Source organism: Zonotrichia albicollis, chromosome 3 (genome assembly GCF_047830755.1).
Source record: "Zonotrichia albicollis isolate bZonAlb1 chromosome 3, bZonAlb1.hap1, whole genome shotgun sequence".
Classification (NCBI taxonomy): Eukaryota; Metazoa; Chordata; class Aves; order Passeriformes; family Passerellidae; genus Zonotrichia; species Zonotrichia albicollis.
The window spans coordinates 68,670,203-68,691,411 of NC_133821.1; the positions used below are offsets into that span (position 1 = coordinate 68,670,203).

The following is a 21,209-nucleotide window of genomic DNA, read 5'->3' on the forward strand; positions in this document are numbered from 1 at the left end:
GCGGAACCACCGGCGCGGCGCTGCGGAGGGGGAGCGGGGCCGAGGAAGAGCCCACTGGCGGAGGGAAGGGGGGAGGCGGGGCGGCCGCAGCCGGGCCACGTCGCGGCGGCCACGGGAGCGGACCGGGCCGGGTGAGCGATGGCCGGGCTGAGCGATGCCCCCGGCGGGGAGCGGGACCGCGCCCCGGGCCGGGCCCGCCGGGCGTGTGCCGCCGCTGGTCGCAGTGCGCGGCCCCGGGGGCGGGTAGGGCTGGGTAACGCCTCCCGCCGCTGTTCCCTCCCCCGGCTCCCCTTCCCGCCCCGGGGCGGGGGGCTCAGCCTGGGGCTGGGCACGGTCGCAGCCGCTCGGGGGCCGCGCCGGGACCTCCGCCTTTGGCGCGCGCGGGCGGGGAGCGGGATCGGGATCGGGGCTGGGCTGGGAAGCGGGAGCAGGGGCGGGAGCGCGGTCGGGCTGGGCGGCGGCCAGCGCGGGCCGGGGAGCGCGGGCGGGCTCGGCGCGCCCCGCGGGGAGCGGGGAGCGCGGCCGGAGTGGCCCCGGCGGGATGTGCCAGGCCGGGCCGGCGGAGCGGTGGCCGAGGGCGGCCTGCGCGCTGTGGCTGGCTGGTGCAGGCACGGCGGCACGGAGCAGTGCCGCGGGAAGCCCTAATCCCAGATCGGCGTTGTTCCGCCCCCTCCTGCGCTTTTCACGGGCTTTGTAGTTTACCGGGGTGACATGCGTGGGCATTGCAGTGAACACAGTTCTCCGTGCCTACATGTGCTTCTCCATGCCTGGCACCTTGGCTCCACAGCGGGGATGCCTCCCTGCACGCGGAATGCCCATGTGGATGCGCATCACATCCTACCTCAATAATAGCCTCGGTTCGTCCAGTTGTGGTGTGCGGTGGGAATGTCCCTTTATATCTATTAAATCTACCACTGTTCTTCCGGGCACAGCAGAATGTGACATTGGAAATTAAAATACTTAGCGTGGTGTCTTGCTGAGAACACTTTTTCATAATTAGCATCTAAGATAAAGTAGAAACTTAAAGCTTAATAAAAAATAAAAGTCTTCTATATTTCCTGACATAGAACTGAAGTCAGTAATTTTGATGTCAAGAGTCTATTCAAAACTTTCTCTTGACTAACGGTGCCAAATTTCTAGAGTAAAAGCCCCAACTTGACAGTTCCTATGAAGCAAAAATTTTCTGATGCATTTCTACTAGAAAACCAAGGGTAGCATCAGCTTTTTAAAACACATTTACAAAATTTTATTAGTATGAGTGTAAAGTTTTTACAGGTACATCTTAACTGGTAGTAAACTGCTGCACTTTTATTAGTTTTTACATAGGTTTTCCTCATCTGTCAGTTTTCTGGACTGAAATATTGAATTTTCATTAATAAAACTAGATTTTTTTTTTAATGTCAGATTTGTCAATAGTGAAGAGGAACAGATTCATCTCGGTGTAATTTTGCTGCATAATTCTGAGCTGAAGTTCTTTCACATCTCAGAGTAATGATCTCTACATGTAGTTAAATTAGAAGCCTACTAGTAAAACCCAAGATTTCCCTCTGTGATCCAAAAGATGAGAAATAAACAAGGCCTGGTGTTCTATTTGTTTCCAGCCACTGAAGTTTATGCTCACTTATTGCAAGGAAAGAAAAACGAGGAGTGTAGTTCAGGAAAATCCTAAGTGTGTAATTCTATTTTGTCAGCTCAGTTTCCTGAATGGCCATAATTAGGTAGGAAATTTTTCACTTCCCATTGTGTAGTGCAAATTCTGTATGTTCTGCTCATTGTAGTACGGGTTTGATTTATATCTTTTATTAGCGGTCAGTAAAAGTAGGTTTTGTTTGTAGTGACCCTTGTGGCCTGTTTAGCATAAAATCTCTGTATTACAGATACAGAATATAGCAACTCAATGAATATTGTAAAATACTGTGAAAAGAGGAAGAGTTTAATGTAGAATCACTTTATAAATACAAATAGAATATTGGAGAAGAGCAAACTGGGTTATTTTCAGGAAAGTACAGTAATTGGAAGTTTAGGCTTTATCAATTTGTATTGCTGTTTATTCCTGGTGTCTGGACTATGTCACTTCCCAGGTATGTGTTTTTGTCAGTCTTGGATCGTCTTATATTTACTAACATGGAAGAGATCCAATCTGATCAGACAAAAATGCGTTTTAACAAAATTAATGGTAACTGAGCTTACTCAGACTGGGCCATGGTGGTTGCTGAACTTTGATACACAATTAAATCTCTCCTATTCTAAGGTGAGATTACACTAAGTAAACAGCCTTGTTCTTATCCTTGTTGATTAATGATCTATATTTACACAAGCCTGATAGTTGCTTTAATGCAGCCTGTCAAAGACCATGAAGCTCTAAATTGGAAATGCCTATTAAACAATAGCACTGTCATGAGAAGACTTTATCTCTTAGTTTTATTGCCACAACAGGCTAGACGATGAATAAATAAACAAACAGTGATGCAGTCGTTGGTGGATTTTGCTAGTTCTTCATTTTACACAGAGTGCTTGTAGATGCACAGTGACCCTAGCTTTTGGTAAGATGTTTATTCCATTATCTGTAAAATTAATATTTTAACCTATAGGTTGGTTGGTTTTTTTGGTGGACTGATTTATTTAACCTTTGACCAGAAGCTTATTTCTGTACTTAGAATAGGTATGCACTTATTTAGTTTTGCTTTTGTGTGCTATATTGTCTCTCATATTTTTTGCTTTAATTTTAAGAGCCCTTCAGTATTTAATTTCTTGTTTCTAATTAGTTTTTGAGGGCTTGTTGAAATCACTCAGCTAATTATAAGATGCTCTTCCATGTTTCTGTTGCTCTCAGTCAGTGATTAAAGTGATAGAATCTGCTGTATTTTTTGAATTTATTTAGTTTTCTGCTCTTCTAAATTGTGTGTTTTCTATCCAATTGTGAATTGACTACTTGGAAAGCAGCACTTAGTAACTAGTACTTTTCAAATGCCCATTAGGTTTAACCAAATATAAATTGCAAAAGCAGTTTCATTTTTCAATGATGTTTTTTAATTTATTGTAAGAAGTGTTATTTTTAACAGTTACTGGTTTAATAGTGACAATGAAGCTTTGCTATAGGAGTCAGAAGATGTTTTAGATAGTGAAAATATTGCAACCTCATCAGTGTCATTTCAGGCATAGTTTGGATGAGTGTTAGGTGGCCTGGACCAAAATGGTGTGAGAATAATGCAGCCACACATCCTGGCAGTGTTTAATGCTGTGCCTTGATTTGTTAGGATCAGTGCAGTCTGGCTGTCAGGGAATGTGAGTTACTGATGTCTGACAGGAGGCGTTTCCTAGGGAGAACTGTTACCTGCTGGGCTCTGGGGGACACAGGTACCAGAGCTCCTGCATGGAAGGCTCAGGGAACATCCCACCTTCCGAGGAACCTACACTTCATTAGTTCTGCTGTTTAAAAAACAGCTCTTTGTATTAAGCTGTTTTGTAGAGCAGTCTGAATTTTCTTGATGAAAAGATAAACCTGTGTGATATTTTTATTTGCCTTCAAGCTTTGTTTGGATTGCATTTGCAGGCTTTTTTTCACAACCAGGAAAGCCTAACAATTTTTTTCTTTAGAGAAATAAGTTTCATGTAGTTACTTGTCTGCTTTATAAAAGTACAAATGCTTATATAAACATAAATATTTAGGGATTTGTAATAAAGTTAGATCTGCTGGCAGATACTAACCTTTGTATTGAAAATTGTCAGCCAGGTTCCTCAATGATACTGTCAGGAGAGGAATCTGATTAGAATGGCTTCAATATAAATGGTTTCATGGGTCATTATTATTTAAATAAACTGTTGGATTTTTTAGAAGGCTGGAGGACAACAGTCCTGAATTATTTGGCTACCCCCCAGAAATAGCCAAATAGCTAATTAAATTACTATAATGTTTTTTATTTGCCCACAAATAATAAGTATCAGAGCTGGGATTTGATAGCAGAAAATTTCTAATAATTTAGACAAATAGGGAAATACTTTTTTCTAAATAAAACACAGTCATCCCTAATACTAATTAGTACAGATTTAATTATTAAATTGAAGTCTATGGAGCACTTATGCTAATGACAGTTGTTAAATATTTTAAATAGAATGGTGAATTCAGAGGAAGAAGCAGCTGTTGTGTTGAGCCACTTCTAACTGAGGACTGAAAATGAGAGCAGGTAAGGACACTTCGTGTTTGATTTCCTGTACATATTTTATAGTTAGAACTAGGTGCAAATGATAGAAGTTATTTCTGTCCTATATAAATCCTTAATGCTCCATTGTCACCTTTTAGAGTTTGTGATTATAGCTGGTTTTCAAAGTGGTGTTATTTTCTTATTTCAAATTCAGGGACTTTTGCAAAAAGTTGTAATGAGAGTGGTAAATGTGCTGTAGCTGAAGATTCAATAGCCTTTTTCAATGTGTTTCAGGCTGCATTTTGAATTCTTAGTTACAAATTAAGCATTACCTGAGGGGAGCTAGAACACCTAGTGCTTCAAGGGTTGAAATGCTGCTGATGACAGTGTCATGATCACAGAAAGGCAAGCGTGCCAGCCCCTGGCTCTTACAGGTCTGACTCAGGATGGTGCTGCTCTGGTTTCCACAGCTGCTGTTTCTCCTGGAAGACAGTGTGTCACCTCTGCTCATAAACAGGCAGGGAGGGCAGAAACCTATCCTGTGCTTTGGCTAGCCCAAGTTTTGTGCTGATCCTGATGTGTGTGCTCTTCAAAATGTGCTTTCTTCAGGAAACAGGGTGGATGGTGCTGACTTCAGCAACAAGTGAAAGACTGGTGTGTGTGAGTCTGTGCAAAGCTGCTGAGTTATCCTTGCATGGATTATGTTGCCAGTGGAAATTCTTAACAAAGTGAATTTCTTGATAAACGTTCCCTGATAAATAATTCTCATCATTTGCAATTTTAGAGCATGACTATTCACCTTTTTCAGCAATGGTGATTAATGAGATAGCAAATCATACTGTTGATTTCTTTTTGCAGTTGAAAGTGAGGCGAAGGCAAAAACCAAAGTCCGCTTTGAGGAGATCTTCAGACGCCATGCTGGCCTAGCAGACGCAAAGAATCCAAAGAAAAAGAAGTTTGACTCTCAAGAGAGTATTGTGGTGAGTTACAACACATGCGGGCTTTTTTTGGTTGCTTTCCTTAACAGAAAAAGATCAGGAAAATATATTGCAGAAAGGAGATGTAATCATTTAAAAAAAAAAATGAAGTGTAAAGTATGTTTCTGCACATACCCCTTGTTTTTGGTGTGGCTTTTATTTTCTTGTGTACCAGCAAAGCATCCTGGTAGCTTGGAGATATGGCAAAATACTGTAGACTATAATAGTGGTGAAAAGAAAATGTCACATGCAGGCATGCACTTGTTTAATGTCCATCAGTACTTGCTTTTCCATACCTCTTTTTCATAAAATTTTTTACATTTTTCGTACAATTTTTCATAAATTTTTCATAAAATTTTTCAAATTCAGTACTGACTTTACTGGGAGTTAATTAGATATTTGCTAGTAGAATTGCATCTGTGAAAGTATTTAATTTTGAGAGTGCTACATCTGTGTAATACAGGTATATCTGTCTAATACAGCTGTGAATTTAGAACTGATGAGAAAACATAATAATATTAGACATAATAATTAATTATTCAATTTTCTGCTTTTTTTAAATCTCAGTAATTAGTGAATTTCTGCGTGTGCTGAGCGTTGTGTCTTGAGTGATTCCTTGTTCACCTGTGAACTTTTTTTTGAAGCTTTTGACCTCAGCTTGTGACTTGCAGCTTAGGAAGGGTTCCATCACGCCGACTTTATAGTTAGATTACATTTTTGTTTGTGGCGTATCTGTCACTAAGGGAGCCTCAGAAATCCCTCTGAGTTATGATTCATACTGTAATCTTTTTCCTGAAGAGCAGAATAAAAGTTCAATATGAACTTATTCTCTATATACCTGATTATTGACTTAGAAGATTTGGCATTTGGAAAGAATGTAAATTTTTTATTTTCCTCCTGATAAGTTTTCTATTTTTAGTCTTTTTCTTACAATTGTGTCCATATCAGACTCTGGAAATGAACGTTCCTTCATTAATACTAATTTAAGAACAAATGGATGGTATTTCATGTTATATCATAAGACAAATGGGTGGTATTTCATATAATATCATAAGTGTTACATGTAGTTATATATATTAAGTATATTCAGAATAGATAAATTAAACTTAGTATTGCTAAATATTTGGTCTTAGGTTGACAATTTGAAGTTGGATTTTGTACGGACTTCTAAAAGATTTATATTCCTTGACCTATATGCTAGTCAATAGTCTATACAAAGAATCAACTTGATGTCTAAAAATAGTAAAGAGAGTTAGAAGGTGGGGGTTTTTTCCTTATTTACATGTATGTGGATTAAAAAAACTAAGTTCTTTCTCATTTAAGTTTACTTTTTAATGAAATGTGAATTTTTAATTCTGTAATGCATATTTTTGAACACATAACTGTATACTCATATTACTTGTAAGTATTTTAAGCTCACTTTGGTTTTAGAATTGGTTTCCATTCCAGAAGTCTCTGATGTGAAACACCAGTGTTTTGGAGTTATGTAGAAACACTTAAAATCATATTGACCAGAATCAAAACTCAGTGGTATGCAAGCAAATTAAGAAGCATTTTTAGGATCAGTGTGGGAGGTCAAATTTCTGTCTTCATTGAAGCTATAAATATTACAAATTAAATCACTTAAAAATTAAGGATTTGAGGAGAGCTTGTATTGAAACCTATTACTGACCACTTAAAGTATTTCCTTAAAGTGTGTCAAAGTTGCAGGAGCTCAGGTTGGTATTTTCCATGCTGGTTGCATTCAAGTAGAAATTTCTGTAAAAGCTTCAGCAAATAAACAGTCATGTCTATGTAAAAAATAAATGTGTGTGGGAGTGGAAGAGTAGGTAGATGGAGGGGGTTGGCTGGTTTTGTTCCTGTTTTCTTCAGTTTGTATGATTTAACAGTACAGAGTTTCACAAATCTTGAAATAATGTGAAATTTGTCAGTGATGGTTGGCTTCATGTCATGCACTTGCCATAAATGGTCTCCCAGCTTTGACCAAAAACAGATCATGGTTCAGAGCCTATTTCCACTTGAAGTGTTCCAATCTGTTTCCTTTGTCTTAGCCCTTTTTTAAAGATTAATAAGACTTTTTCCCTTATACTCCACTGTTTCTTTGAAACCTGAGTTCTGGAGCTGCAGGAGGTTGCTCTGGTTTTAAATGACAGAAGTGAGGATAAGGAGAGTGCCTGCCTACTCTGCTTTGTGTGCCCATTGCCTGGAGAGCCTGCCTGGACTGCAGGAAGAGGAAAGGTTGATGTCTGTAGGGCAGGATGAAGCCCCAACTGATAGGAATGAAGAGCTTCTAATGGAGATGGAAATACTGATCAGCTGTGGCCAGTGAAAGCTTTGCTTTGCTGTTCAGTAAATAGCTAGTGGGGCAGTGGGTGTGAAACCTAAAGGCATTGTGGAAAAAACAAGCAATTGAGACACATTTAGAAAGTGAATTGGCTAATGTTCCTTCTAGGGTAGCTACCGTATTTATTTTTTACCAATTGTAACTCCTGTTACAACTTGTTAGAGGGAGGCAAGCCATAGATCAGGGAATGTCCAGGTACATTAATCTGTCTAAAGTCATCATGAAAATTAATGAATTTATTTCATTCAATCTAAATTCTGTGGTTGAAGAGAGGATGTTTAAAAACTTTTTACCAGATGAAAATGTTAGATCACTCTATGGAGGCAAAATTTCCTTTCTTAGACTGTAATCTGATCAGATTACAATATTGGGATGGACAGGCATTGGTAACTTGGGTTTTGTGTTCCACGCAGGGCTGCAGCAGGTTTATCTGGCTTATAGGCTGAAAGGCACTGAATAGTTGTTGAGATTTCCACTGGATTTTATCCCTTTGTTTCTTGTGCATAAAAAAGGAGAACTGATAGTAGTTGACTATATAATTGATCCGCACATTTTCTCAATGTTTTCTGTTAAAATTTGGTAGAAAAATTCCAAGCTCATAATTTTATCTGTAAATTAAAGTTCTAGCTTTGAATGTCTATATTTTATAGCCTTACACAAGCAATGGCAGTAAAATTGGTGTCTTAGTACATTAAGATTTTCTTAAACTTCCCACCCAACAAGCCATCATCACAAGTACATTCAGTAACAATCCAGCTGTAGGTTAAGGGTCTTTTATAACCAGTACATATCTGTGTGGGGGATAGAATATAAGAAAATAAAGATAGTGTAGAAAGTAATCTTACCCCTAAGGAGTTGCATCTGGGCCAATCAATCATCAAAAATTAGGAACAGGCCTGACTTTAACAGGTCTGTAAAGGCTGTCTGACTTACACAGCTGTAACCAAAGAGAAGAAGAGTGCTATAAAAGAGTGGGGTGGCTGGTTGAGAAGGGAACTGGAGTTGGTTGGCTACTTTGTGAAGAAGAAAGAGTCAGTGCTCTGAGGAGCTGTGCATGAGAAACACCAAGAAGGTATGGAACTTCTGTGGTAAGGAGACAACTGTATGGAACCCCTGTGATATAATGACAGCATATCAGTGCTTCAGTGGGCTGGCAGTGTCCGTCCCCAATTTTTCAAGGTGTGATTAAGGGCAGAAATTCAGGTACCTCTGTAAATCAGGTTGCACAAGTTTCAAACACCCATGACAAACTCACTCTACAATGCCAGCTTTCACTCATGCATGTTTGAGAAGTCCTTGTGGAAAGGTGTAAGTCCTTTGAAAAGGCGTTGTCCCTGCTGACAGCTCTGGGGCATGAATGCCAGTCATGTGATCTCTGATTGACTAATTTTTTAATTGTGGTGTGAGCCTTGAGTGTCAGCCCATGTGTGTGCCCCTTGGCTGGCATCCGAACTTTTAAATTTGCTTTTGTTGTGTTTTAAAGCCCTTTCTAATGTTTCATGTTGAAGCTCTAAGAGAGTTTTCTGTAAGACAACAGCGTAAATGAACCTCAATGACTTTATAGAAGTTATATCAAAGAACAGAGATCTCCATGTTGACCTGACAGAATTAGACCTCAGTTACTTGCTGTGATCTTTGGGATTATCATGGAATCATATTTTGGGTTGAAAGGAACCTTAAAAGTGATCTAACCCAAGTGCCTGCCATGATCAGGAATATCTTGAATTAGATCAGGATGCTCAGAGCTCCTTCCAACCTGACCTTGAACATATCCAGGGAGGCTGGGTAGTGGCACTGTAGCCTTTAGTAACCAGAAATAGAAACTTGAAGAAGACAGGAAGGTTTACAATGTTTTTTATAAAACCATCAAGAAGTGCTTAAACAAATGCATTAGCTGAAATTTAGTTCTGACAAGTGGCTTTCAGTATAAGAGACTGCAAACAACCAAGCCTGAAATCTGTCTCTAACTTGGATTTGTTAGTGGATGAAAGTATTTGTTTTTGTGGTGCATCAAGTCTTCTCATCCTCCACAGTGTAAAATGCTGGCATCTGTTTATGGAGTGGCCTTTTTGATTTCCTCTTTATACTGGATATGTGTAAAAGTTATATGAAAACGTAATGTAACATTGAGAATAAGGGGCCCAAATACCAAATGTTTTTTTAGTGTGAATTTTCTGTTGACTTTCAATCTGTTGCTTGTCAAATTGAAACAACAAAATAACTAGATCTTTGATTTAATTTTACTTTAAGTAATGTTGCTGAAGGAATGACATGAAGTGCAGTGTTTATCCTTGCAACATGATTTTTAGTAAAAATATGTTTTATGTTCTTTTCATTTGTAGCTTGATACCTTTAGAAATAATATTGATCTGTCTAAGGAAAGTGTGAATGATGAAGCAATTATAAACAATACATATAATCCTGAAGAAGAGAGCCCAAGATTTACAAAAAATAAATTAAGAGAGAAAGCGTCAATTGCAAAGAAAATAAACAATGATGTTGTTAGTGGAGAAGAGAACAAGCAGCCAAAGTCGAACAGGAAGAAAAAGAAATCACTGTTACAAGAACAATTTAATGAGGAGGAAGATTTATATGAAGCTAAATTGAGGAGTTTTGAAGAAAAGACTAATGATTTTCCAAAGAAGAAAACAAAAAGTAAATCACAAACAGATGTACCTGGTCAAGAAGGTGATAGAAAGATCAAAAATTCCTTGACTGAAGTGAGAAATGTAACTGAATTAGAAGAGGAAGAGCAGCTAATTCAAGCCTATCAACTGCATGTGGCTGAGGAAGAGGCAAATGCAATTAAAACAAAAATGAGAAAGAAACTTAAAGAACAGATGTCTGAATCTACCTCTACTGTTCAAAGGCATGAAGTTGCACTGAATAATGAAGTGGGCAAAAAGAAGAAAAAGAAGAAAGAGCGAGCAGTTTTGAGTGAAGCTGAAACAAGGTAACATGACAAACTGTGAATTTTACACAAAAGGTTTCATTTTAATATAGACAGCAGCTTTCTGATAAATTGTTCATATTTTTAAGTGATTACCTGGATGATTCTGTTATGAAAAAATAGTACTAAATCCTTCCTCAGAAGGCTGTCATGATTAATATTTAGCTCATGGATTCTTTTTAACTTCTTTTTTAAATATTCTTCATTGCTATTTGATGTTTGTTTACTATGGAATTCACTCTTAACTAACGTAAGATAGTTTTGTGCATGATGTTTTTTTAGTGATAAGTGATGGCTGTGATCCAGCAAAAAGGTATTTGTTTAACTCTTCACATAAATGCTTCTGCAATTGTCTGGAAATCAGGGGGAAAGGAAGAAGGGAGAGCACTGAAAAAGGCAAGACTCTAATGGGGCTGGGGGCCATTACATTTTCAAGATACACAGGTGATGAGTTGGAGAATTTCAAATGAATTAACAATGGCAATGAGTAATTGTATCAATATATGCAGTGGACTGCAGTTGCTGACAGTGATCCATTACCTTGCAGTGCAATGTCCCTTTCTGAGCTGCAGCATCATCATCCAGAGGCAGGTGGCAATGAAAGTCAGTCACCTGAAAGATTATTTACATCAGAAGAACAGAAACTGGAGGGAAGCACAGAAAAGCAGAAACCTAAAGCCAAGAAGGTGAAGAAGAAAAGCAGAAAAGGTCTGCCCACAAAATGTTATAATACGGTACCTATGTAGCTGTGCTTTTTTTTTTGTGCTGCTGCAGAAATACTTGTCCATAGTAGTAGCACAGACGTGATTGGGCTGTTTGAGTTACTTATATTTCTTAAGGTACTCAATTGAACCTCTTTTCTTCCAATTCTGAGGCTCATTTGTGAGGATGTATATTTGATAAATCAGTCTAAAATCTTGAAAATTCATTTACTGTAAGTAGGTTTGAGTTGAGACAGAAGTTACTATGTTCCACTTGTGACAGTTTGTTTACTTTGCTCCAATTTCTAGAAGAGATCACGGAAGTTGCTGCAGAAAATGATGAGGAAATGAAGAACTCAGAAATTTCAACTCAGTCTAAATTTGGTTTTGGCGATGATCTTGTTTTGGGAGTTTATATCCATCGATCGGATCAACTTAAAATTGATCACTTGGTGTCTCATCCTGTGGTCAAAATCCATGTTGTTGATCAGAGAAGTGGCTTATATGTGAAGAAGGATTATAGGTGACATTTAATAAACTGTTTCTATTATCACTGATTACAATAAATAGATATACTCTTCCCTACAAAATTAAATATGAAAATGAAAACAAGGGGATATTTTTATATATATATATATATACACACACACACATACACCATGAAATATCACAAATGAGGGTGATATTTTTCTTTTCCTTTTGGCACATCTAAATGCTCTGCACTGCTGTATTGCTCTTGAGGCTCCCCAGGGCAGTGGTCACAGCACCAAGCCTGACAGAGTTCAAGAAGTGTTTGGACAATGCTCTCAGGGACATGTTGTGACTCTTGGGGATGCTGCTGTGCAGGGCAAGGAGTTGGACTTGATGATCCTTGTGGGTCCCTTCCAACTCAGCATATTCTGTGAATCTGTGATATTTCCAACATAGTTCATTCTGTATTCCTCCCAGAGACAAAATTGCTGAAGTGCCAGAAATATGTAAAAGCCAAGAACATGTAAACAAAATTTTTGTAGTATGTCTGCCTTTTATATTAAGAACTTTTCAAATCCTCAAATCCTTTATTTTCTTAATTACTTCAGTTGCTTGTTTCCACTGTCATTATCCATAATTTTCCTGAAACCAAGTTTTAATGGGGCTCAAGCAGTAGACTCCACCATGATCATCATGCATTAATTTGCTAACAGTAACTTAATTGTTAGGATTCCCAACTTCACCCTGTAGTTTTTCTCTATGCATTGCAAATTGTCTTAAATTTTCTCTGGGTTTAGAAAATTTTTTCTAGAATCAGACAAATAGTATAGTAATTGAAAATTCTGTTTTGTTAAAGGTTGTTTTTTAAATGCTCTAATAATTGTAATTCTTTGGAAATCTTCAAACAGCAAGAAGGTAGATTCATCTTATGAACAAGGAGAAATAGAGCACATTCTTCCTATAATGACACAACCATGTGATTTTAGAAAGTCTAAATCAACAGTTCCAGAGTGGGAAGAGCAAGTAATATTTAATGAGCGTTTTACTTATTTTCTTCAAAACACTGAAGAAAACCCTCAGGTCATCCTATTTTTTGAGGTAAGATGAAATATTTTGCATCTGATTTATGCACATTCTGCATTTTGGTTTGTTTTTCAACAGTATCTGTTTGACTCAATTGGGCTTTTATTTCAGTTAAATTGGGTTAATAGCATAGCTCTAAGGTAGAAAGTTAGTGGAGATACCAAAAGTGGGGATTTTTATGGGAAAGGAGCCTATTTTAATGGTAACAAGGAGTACAAAGCTTTTTTTCCAAAATCAGCTCTTAAACTTCTGGGGAAGGCTGATAAGATATGGTGGATATCACTCTTTTTGTGTTCTTGAAATCTGAAAAGAGGTGTAAGAACAAGAAAATCAAAGGTAGAATTTGTCTGTGTGTAGCAGCACCTCATTGTACCAGCGAGCAAACCATTGCATTGTTTTCATTAACATTTTACACATCCACCCCTCCTGTCCCAGTTTTCATAAAGTAATTATTAATTTGTCCTCCAATACAATTATGTTTAAAGGAAAAAATCTAGGTCATATATTCAACATAATTTTTAGCTTAGGTATTTCAATATTTGTACAGAGAGTTTCTGTAGAATTAACATAAAAACAGAAACCTAATGAAATAAATATTTTTAATTCCTTGTTTTTTTCCTATTTCAAATAGATTGAATATAACCTAATGCCATATGTTTCTTAATGTTTTTGATGCTTGTAAATGAACATATTTATAGAATTAAGAACCCTTAATTGCTTAACAAAAAACAAATTACATTTGTATGTAAAGATTCTTCGTGGAAATAATGTTGGAACCAAAAGTATGATTCCACTGAAAAAAAGCTATTTGAGTTCAGTGTGGTTTATGAAATACAAATTTGAAAAAAGTATTATTCTAAGGGTTCTTTGTATATCACATAAACTTCCCGCTGTAGTGAAATACAGGAAAATTCAGGTCCCTGACAGAAAAATGAAGACTCGTTGGCATCCCTGTAAGTCTTCAAGGCCAGGTTGAGCGTGGCTTTGAGCAGCCTCATCTAGTGAAAGATGTCCAAGCCCATGGCTCAGAACTCTGTGGTCTTTGAAGGCTCCTTCCGACCCAAATTGTTCTATGACTGATCCAATGACAAAACTGATAAAGCTAAGAAGAAAAACTAACTTTTTCACTGCCATTTCCCATCTAGATTAATACGCAGCTGGTTTTAGCTGTCAGATTTGTGATCCTAATGATTTCTGAATTATTAAGAAAATGACACATTATTGTTTTTTATCTCTTATTGAGATGTAAGAGGAGAAAGAATAAGTTTTTTTAAGACTAGACTTCTTTTTTAATGGAGCTTATAAATAGTTATCAGGTAAATGCATAAGGACCTGTTATTTCTAATTTCATACTTGTGTGGAAGAAACACTGGTTTTGTAATTTCTTAAAATTTAAATATGTTTAATTTAATGAATTGACTGCGAATATTTTCAGTAGTTTATTATTTACCATAAAATATACATCCATTAGAAATACATTTATATTCCTGCTGCTACTTCTAGGTCCTTGATTCTCCAAGTATGCAACAAGTGAGAACCAGCTCTGATGTAAAAATTCAGGAAGGTTGTTACCGAAAAATTTGTTGGGCATTTCTAAAGGTACTGTAAATATTTAAATGAAGAAAAAAATTCATACATCTTTTTATCTGAAAATTTCTAATGGTACTAAGGAGGAAAGCATTTTAAAATATTTTCAGCAACAGAGATGGACGAAAAAAAATCCTTATTTGCTGTTCTCCCATTTTCCTCATCTTCCACTCCATGAAATCAACACAGCAACAGGCTTGACATTAAAGTATGTGTCTCTTTCAAGAAAGTGTAGAAGGTGTAAGATTTTTTTGTTCATAAAGTACAGAAAGTTCTTTTCTTTGCATTTATGTGAATGTGAAGAAAATCACAAATCCACTAATTTCTGTGCCTCAGCTGTTCTATATTCTAGTGACATTTTCAGTTGTCCAGTCTTTGAAAAGACTCACTAACTTAATTATAGAATGCTTTTCATTTTCAGTTGCAAAGTTTGAAGTGCTGTGGCAATTGAGATACAAATGTGCCGAATGTGAGATATGGGTGATTTAGCCAGCACATGTGTACCTTTCTACCCTTTTGAGAGAAACTTGAATGTGTCAGTTAGTTCTTTGAGAGCTGACAAACTTCAGTTTTCCTGAGGATTGTTTATTTACACTCACCCTGTGTGTGATAGCCGTTGACAATCATTGAGCAGTCCACAACATAGAGGAAATGGGAGAAATACAGGAGAAGATAATGGACTGCCAGTGTAGGTGAAGGGATGGGGGCCTCCGCAGCAATTCAATATAGAGATTCCTCTGAACTCTGACCAAGAGCAATCTACTGGAATCAGGAGTCTGCTAACCTGTGTCTGTTACCAGAGCTGGTAGGAACTGTGCATCCAGGCATTCAGTACAGCCTACTCTTGAACAGAGGGAAGAATAAATTTTCAGCTCATAATTATGAATAAAATAGTTGCCTATTCTTCATTCTTACTACATCTGCCTGCATTATCCTTTTATCTGTATCAGCCAGAGTGGAAATGTCTCAATTCCAGGCTGACCAGTGTGAATGGCAGTTATTCAGTTCTGCTGTTCTTCAGTTCAGTAGCGATGACTCTGTCTCCTCTGGAGTTGGAGAGGTTACTACACTGCTGTATCTTCTGCTCTCAACCAAAACCTTACCCAATGCCCTTCATGGCAGCATTCAAAGAGGACCGATTTGGAAGAAGCTGTTTGTGGATTGGTAGTCCTTTGAGATTTGGTTGTTTTTAGCAAGCAGTAGTTAAAAAAAAAAAAAAGAAAATAAGTACTGCAGAGGTCTTCCCACTTTCAAGTTATTACTGCTGTGAAGCATCTTTTGAAACTAGACTGCTATCTAAGATTTAATCCTCATTATTTGATCCTGGGAGGATTAAATACAGGCTTAGTTCATTATCACTTTTAGAGTTAGTATATTTCTGCAATGGGAAGTGATTTCAAGAGTTTATACTGTGAGATTAGATATTAGAAATTATCAATTACTTTTGTGTTCATCTTTCTTCCTCTTTTTAATCACCCTTCCAGCTTGTAGGCGCAAATGGAGTTCTAAACGTTGGTGGAAAACTTCGTCTGCAATTGTATTACCCACCTTCAAGGACCAAGTCACATTCAAATGTTGTTGAGGTTTATGACTGGTGGGCAAAATGTCCTAGAAATCGTTACCCATCAACTTTATACATAACTGTAAAAGGCCTGAAACTGCCAGATCATGTAAGTTAAATATATAATATATAAATGTATTTGCAAATATGCAGACTTTTCTGTAGGAGCTAATACCTAGGTAGAGCATGTGAGTCTGTGTTTGTAGGCATGTATACAAAAGCTGTGCTTACATGCAGTATAGAAAATATATAATAAGAATGTTACATCTCAAGATATGTGTTTCAAACTCAGCCCTCTAAAGTTATCTTTCAAAAATAGGCATACTTTTCTACCTATAACTTTGAATATTTTGCCACTGGCAGTCTGAAAACTTTCAGAATACTTTCTTGAAGGTTAACATTTCTTTTTCTTAGCAGAAATGCCATTTTTAAGTAACTGAACTCATGCAGGTGTAAAAGTTCTTTGAGGAAAAGATGCATATTACTCATCTTTGCTTCCCTGCACCCTCTAGCTATAGTGAGCTGTATTTTTTTCATGAATGAAAGCTACTTGTAAAATAGGCTTACACTGGTATGTGCTGAGATGGGCATTCAAGAAAAATATGGTGTTTTCTTTTCTCTGATGCAAGTACAATATTGTTCTGTTATATAATTTCCTGTTTGTATTTAGAGCTGTAATAATACCTTGTGCTCACTTTTGTAGTATGAAGGGTGGTCTGTGGAAGCCTGGTGAGATGTGCACCCTATCAGTAGTACAATACAATACAGTAGTGGAGTAATTCTAATTTTCACTGATATTGATAGTTACTAAAAATAGGACATAATCGATCATTTGAAAAATTGTGGTACCATTGGATTGACACAACTTTGGAAGCTTGGATTGCTTTCTGACTCCTGGTTGCTTTAAATTATATTTTGCAATACAGTTTTCATGTATTAAGCTTTTCCAGTCTGTGTATTCCAGATATAAAAATGCAAGACATTTAAATGAAAGGTACCTTTTGGGCTTTTTAGAAATTACATTGTTCACTTTAAAAATATTTTTTCCCTGATACTTATTTTTGTTTGCTTTAAGGTTGGTGCTTCTTTTCACTCTATGGCAGCTGTTCAACAGGAGCAAAGTAATACAGCACTGTCTGAGCTCCAGAGAGAAGGATGTGAACCTTCTTTAGATGAGAAAAAGGAGCCATTTAAATGGTCAAGATTGCCTGGACAGGTGAAGCATTTTTCTTTGAATTTTAAATGAAAAGAATTTAAATATTTTATAAGTATTGTGAAGTAAGTAATTAACTGAAATAATTAACAAAGATATTAAACAAAACATAAAAAATTCTTGTAGATAGTAGAGGAGGCTTAACCTTAGTAAATATGGTTGATTTAAACATTTTTATACCAGAAGAGTCAGGTATTTTTATCTGCAGAATTCGCTAAAAGTTTGAAAGAATAAGAAGACACGAATCCAGTTCTCAGACTTCAGCTTGATTAGAAATATATTTTCTTGACTTTCCTTTTTGTTTGTTGAAGACATTTTTAAAATATGAAAAAAGAAAGCGTTTACATGGAAGAACCATGTAGCTACTATGGATATTGCCCTTCACCTTAAACTTTGAATTTAGTTTTGGAGAAAAAGCCATTGGGTGAAAAAGAGGTAATATGCTGGGAGAAAGGAAAGGGGTCTAAAATACCAGTTCAGTTTTTTGAGATGTTTCGTCTCTGGTTCTGTCTTTAAAAGTCAAATATTTAAATACAGATGAGGAATTTTAAAATTATTGGGTAGAAGACCAAAGGTTTGAGTGCCTGTGGTTGGGTTTCTGAGTTCACACTGCAGTCATTTGGTACTAAAAGATGAGCTTAGGCTCCTTAAACAACCTTGACTTACAGTCTGACTCCACAGCTTACATGACTGATGGTAGACATTTTTAAGCATTTCTTAATATTGAAGAATTTATTTCAGTTTTGGTTTTTTTTGAGGTTTTCTAAACATGCTAGTTGTTTGCAATAATGGGGCAGAAAGAGATGCACATTCATGGGGCCTAGGTTGTGCTGCAAAACTGTCTGTTTATAATACATTGAATTTTACTTTGCAATGCCATTAAGATGTTACTAGCCTTTTAGAGCTTGTGCATGTCAGGAGCTCAGAGTGTGTTCCCTGCATTGGATGGTTAATATTCCTACCAATTGTTCCCTGAAAAGCCAGGCTTGCCGCATACCCAACAAGGCCCTGTTTTCCCTGCGAGCTGGAGATCTGGGCTGCTTCTGTATCCGCTTCTCTCATGACGGGAGAACGCTGGCAGCAGCATGTGCAGGAAGGAACGGCTATCCCATTGCTTGTAAGTTTAAATGCATTTTGGCTTTTTGCTTATAATCCATGCATTTGGAAGTAAGGATTAAGGGAAGCTAATTTTTAAATTGTGCTTTTTTAGAGTTTCTGGTTTGTAGTTGTGATTAGACTATTGTTCTGTGCATTAAAGAGCATTGAGGAAAATGCTCCTTCTGTGATAGGGCTGGAATTGGCTTTTCCTACATGGTTACATACACACAGTTTAATAGTATGAAATGACACCATTTCTGCCCAGAGGCCTAATTGAAATAGTCAGTTTGCAGAAAGAACATAGTTTCTGATGATAATGTTTTTTAAGGGAAATAACATTTTAAGCATCCACCTCACACACTTATATTAAAAGTTTTTCTTCTAACCCATCTGGAAAGTTAGATCCTGAAATGTTACCATTTCCAGACAGACTACTGGAAGCCACTCTCTTCTGTGGTCCAGGTCAGTTAAGTACAAACATTCCTTGTAACTCAAATTTTTGACTCCTTCATCACAGTAGCTTCAACTGCATAAACCTTGCATAAAAGTTTTGAGATTTAGAAAGAGCAGAATTTTAAGTGTACACAAATAAGTGTTTAAATGCAAGGAACAATAAATCTAGATTCCTTTATTACACAGCCCCATAAAATTATCTCAGTGTTAAAATATTTCTAAGATTGGTCAATTAGTTGTCAAAATTTGAAGAAACCCAACATAATCCTAATCTGGTTCTAATAATTTAATGCAAATAAAGTGTTTCTCAAGGGGTAAGACATTTGTGGCACCTGTGAACCACTAGGTGGAAGTAGATGCTTGCTGTCTGTTCATATGTAGCAATTATTTCATCCTGCTACCTCAAAATGAGAAGATAAAGAAAGTGAGTTGATTTATGCTAGCAGAAAATCAGCCTAAGATTAGACTAAACTTTGGCTCTAGTAGGTACATCTGTTTGACTGCAAATACTGAAAAAACTTTTCTTTTTCTATTTCTAATTACCTAGTGTATGAAATTCCTTCTGGACAGTTCCTGAGAGAATTTTATGGTCATCTTAACATAGTGTATGATCTTTGTTGGTCAAAAGACAATCAGTACCTTCTTACTGCTTCCTCTGATGGCACTGTCAGGTCGGTATGATGAGATGTTGTGGCAGATACGTCAGAAGTTGAAAAGAAAGTGTCCCAATTCAGTGTTTGATGAGATGTTCTGGCAGATACCATCAGAAATTGAAAACAAAGTGTCCCAATTCAATGTTTTACTACAACCTGTGCTATAATGTTTTAATTAAAGATTTGGTTACCATGTGACTAAAAAAATATCAAAATTGTAGTTGTGTGAATCACTTATACTGTATTTACTATTTCTAATATATTTGTATTTGAAACCAAAGCTTTTCCTAAAACCCTAGTGTCTAAATCTACAGTGAAGTAAAAAACCAAAAGAGCTGTTATTTTGAGACAGTTGTAATATTCTGTTCCTGGAGAAATTGCCATACTATGAATGCAGTATTAAGTGTGCAAATTTGAACATCAGGCAGGAAATTGAAAGTTTAAGATTCAAGTTGTATGTAAATTTACCACACTGCATATATGTATGTTGGTGGTGTTCTTTTGGTTTTTTATACTTAGTAAAGTAATTCAGCTTAAATTGCTGTTAATTAATTTTGATACTGTTGTTTCTTAAATCAAATCCCCTACAATTACAGTGTACTTCCCTACAATGTTAATGTTAAAATATTGTTCTGCTGAGATTTAAAAACCAAAACCCTCAAAGCTGTGGATACACGTGGAAATATCATTGGGACACTGTACAATTTTATTGTGAACAACTTCATGGGTTTTCATAGAGCTTTTTAGGTTTTTTAAGCCCTTCAGACCTATTTATTATTTTGGCTATGCAGCTCAGTAATGGTACAGGCAGTTGCATAAATGAAATGCCAGAAGAATTGTTAAATGATATGTTGTGTGTGTGGAACTGTATGTATGTGGGCATAAAAAGAGTGTGTGGAGAGTTCAGGTTTTTTTTCATTTGGGAGTGGATTATGTAAGAATTTTTTATATTGAGATAAATATCAATTTCAGTCATTTATGTTGCCTATGAAAAGGCTGAGCTGCTCCTCAATTTTTGAATTTGTGGCAGCAAGTTGAAACGGCAGTGGTCTGCCTCCTTTTCTCTATACTTTGTGCAGTCACTGTATGAGTTATTAGTTCCTGTATTTGTTGTGAGTTGCCTTCAGCTCCTTAAAAAGTCTCAGCACCCCACTGCTTTAAAGTAATTATCAGTTTATTATTTGGATTATCTTTAACTGAGTTCTAAGTTAACGTGAAGGCAAATTCATGAACCTCTGTGAGTTCTTCTTTATACAGTGTTCTGTGTTATCCTCAAGCCTTCCCAGGCTTTAGTTCCACATTATTTGTGAGCAATATAGTTTTGTTTTGTTAGATTAAAATAATTCTGAAAGATAGGTAAACTCGTTGTGACCTTTCTGCATCAAATTGCAGATTAATTTCTGTACTCTAAAGGGTTGCAATTTTGTATTTAAGTCACCTGAGTAAGCTTAGAATTCTTCAGCAGCCACCAGATGTGGTTGCCTCACCAGAAGTGGGTGCCACTAAAACCATTCAATAACATTTTGTAACTGAATACTGTGTGTAATGTGCTGCTCACCCATATTTAGTGATCTGGGTAGTGATCTGTTTTATTCTTTGTGGACTCATCTTTGGGGGAGGCTCGCTAAGAAAATGCATACCATCAAATAGAAAACAATAACCAAAATCTGATTTTACATCTATGGTTGGCAAAGGATAGGAAGTAGATGAATAGTAAGAAGTGAATTTATGTGATGTAAACATCCTTGAGATCATGATCACTGTGTGGCTGGTAATTATTATTCTAAAATTTTCTGGGATTATATTTATATTTAGTGGCCTATATGCTCCTCTATGGCTATTCTTGTTATATTATTGTCTTAAATGAATTATACCCCAGAAGGGCTTAATTTGGTTGTAACACCTGGAAGAAGGAAACCAATTCATTTCATGGAATTCTTTGAGTATTTTAAAATGAGAAATATATCCATTAAATG

The 21,209-nt window shown here is 36.9% G+C and overlaps 1 protein-coding gene across 4 annotated transcripts in view; it reads left to right on the forward strand.

Annotated features, from left to right (window-relative positions):
* Nucleotides 1-21,209, forward strand: part of AHI1 (Abelson helper integration site 1) — an 83,700-nt gene continuing 62,491 nt past the window's right edge. Inside the window, exons 1-13 of one of the 4 annotated variants that reach the window (XM_074537778.1) lie at nucleotides 88-131; nucleotides 788-857; nucleotides 4,113-4,184; nucleotides 5,001-5,122; nucleotides 9,806-10,416; nucleotides 10,961-11,121; nucleotides 11,424-11,637; nucleotides 12,494-12,683; nucleotides 14,172-14,267; nucleotides 15,740-15,925; nucleotides 16,892-17,032; nucleotides 18,014-18,146; nucleotides 19,128-19,251. In XM_074537778.1, coding sequence (XP_074393879.1) covers nucleotides 4,175-4,184; nucleotides 5,001-5,122; nucleotides 9,806-10,416; nucleotides 10,961-11,121; nucleotides 11,424-11,637; nucleotides 12,494-12,683; nucleotides 14,172-14,267; nucleotides 15,740-15,925; nucleotides 16,892-17,032; nucleotides 18,014-18,146; nucleotides 19,128-19,251 — 1,988 coding nt within the window. In that variant the 5' untranslated portion in view covers nucleotides 88-131; nucleotides 788-857; nucleotides 4,113-4,174. The other 3 variants (XM_026794138.2, XM_026794139.2, XM_014267810.3) reach the window with 3 other exon arrangements.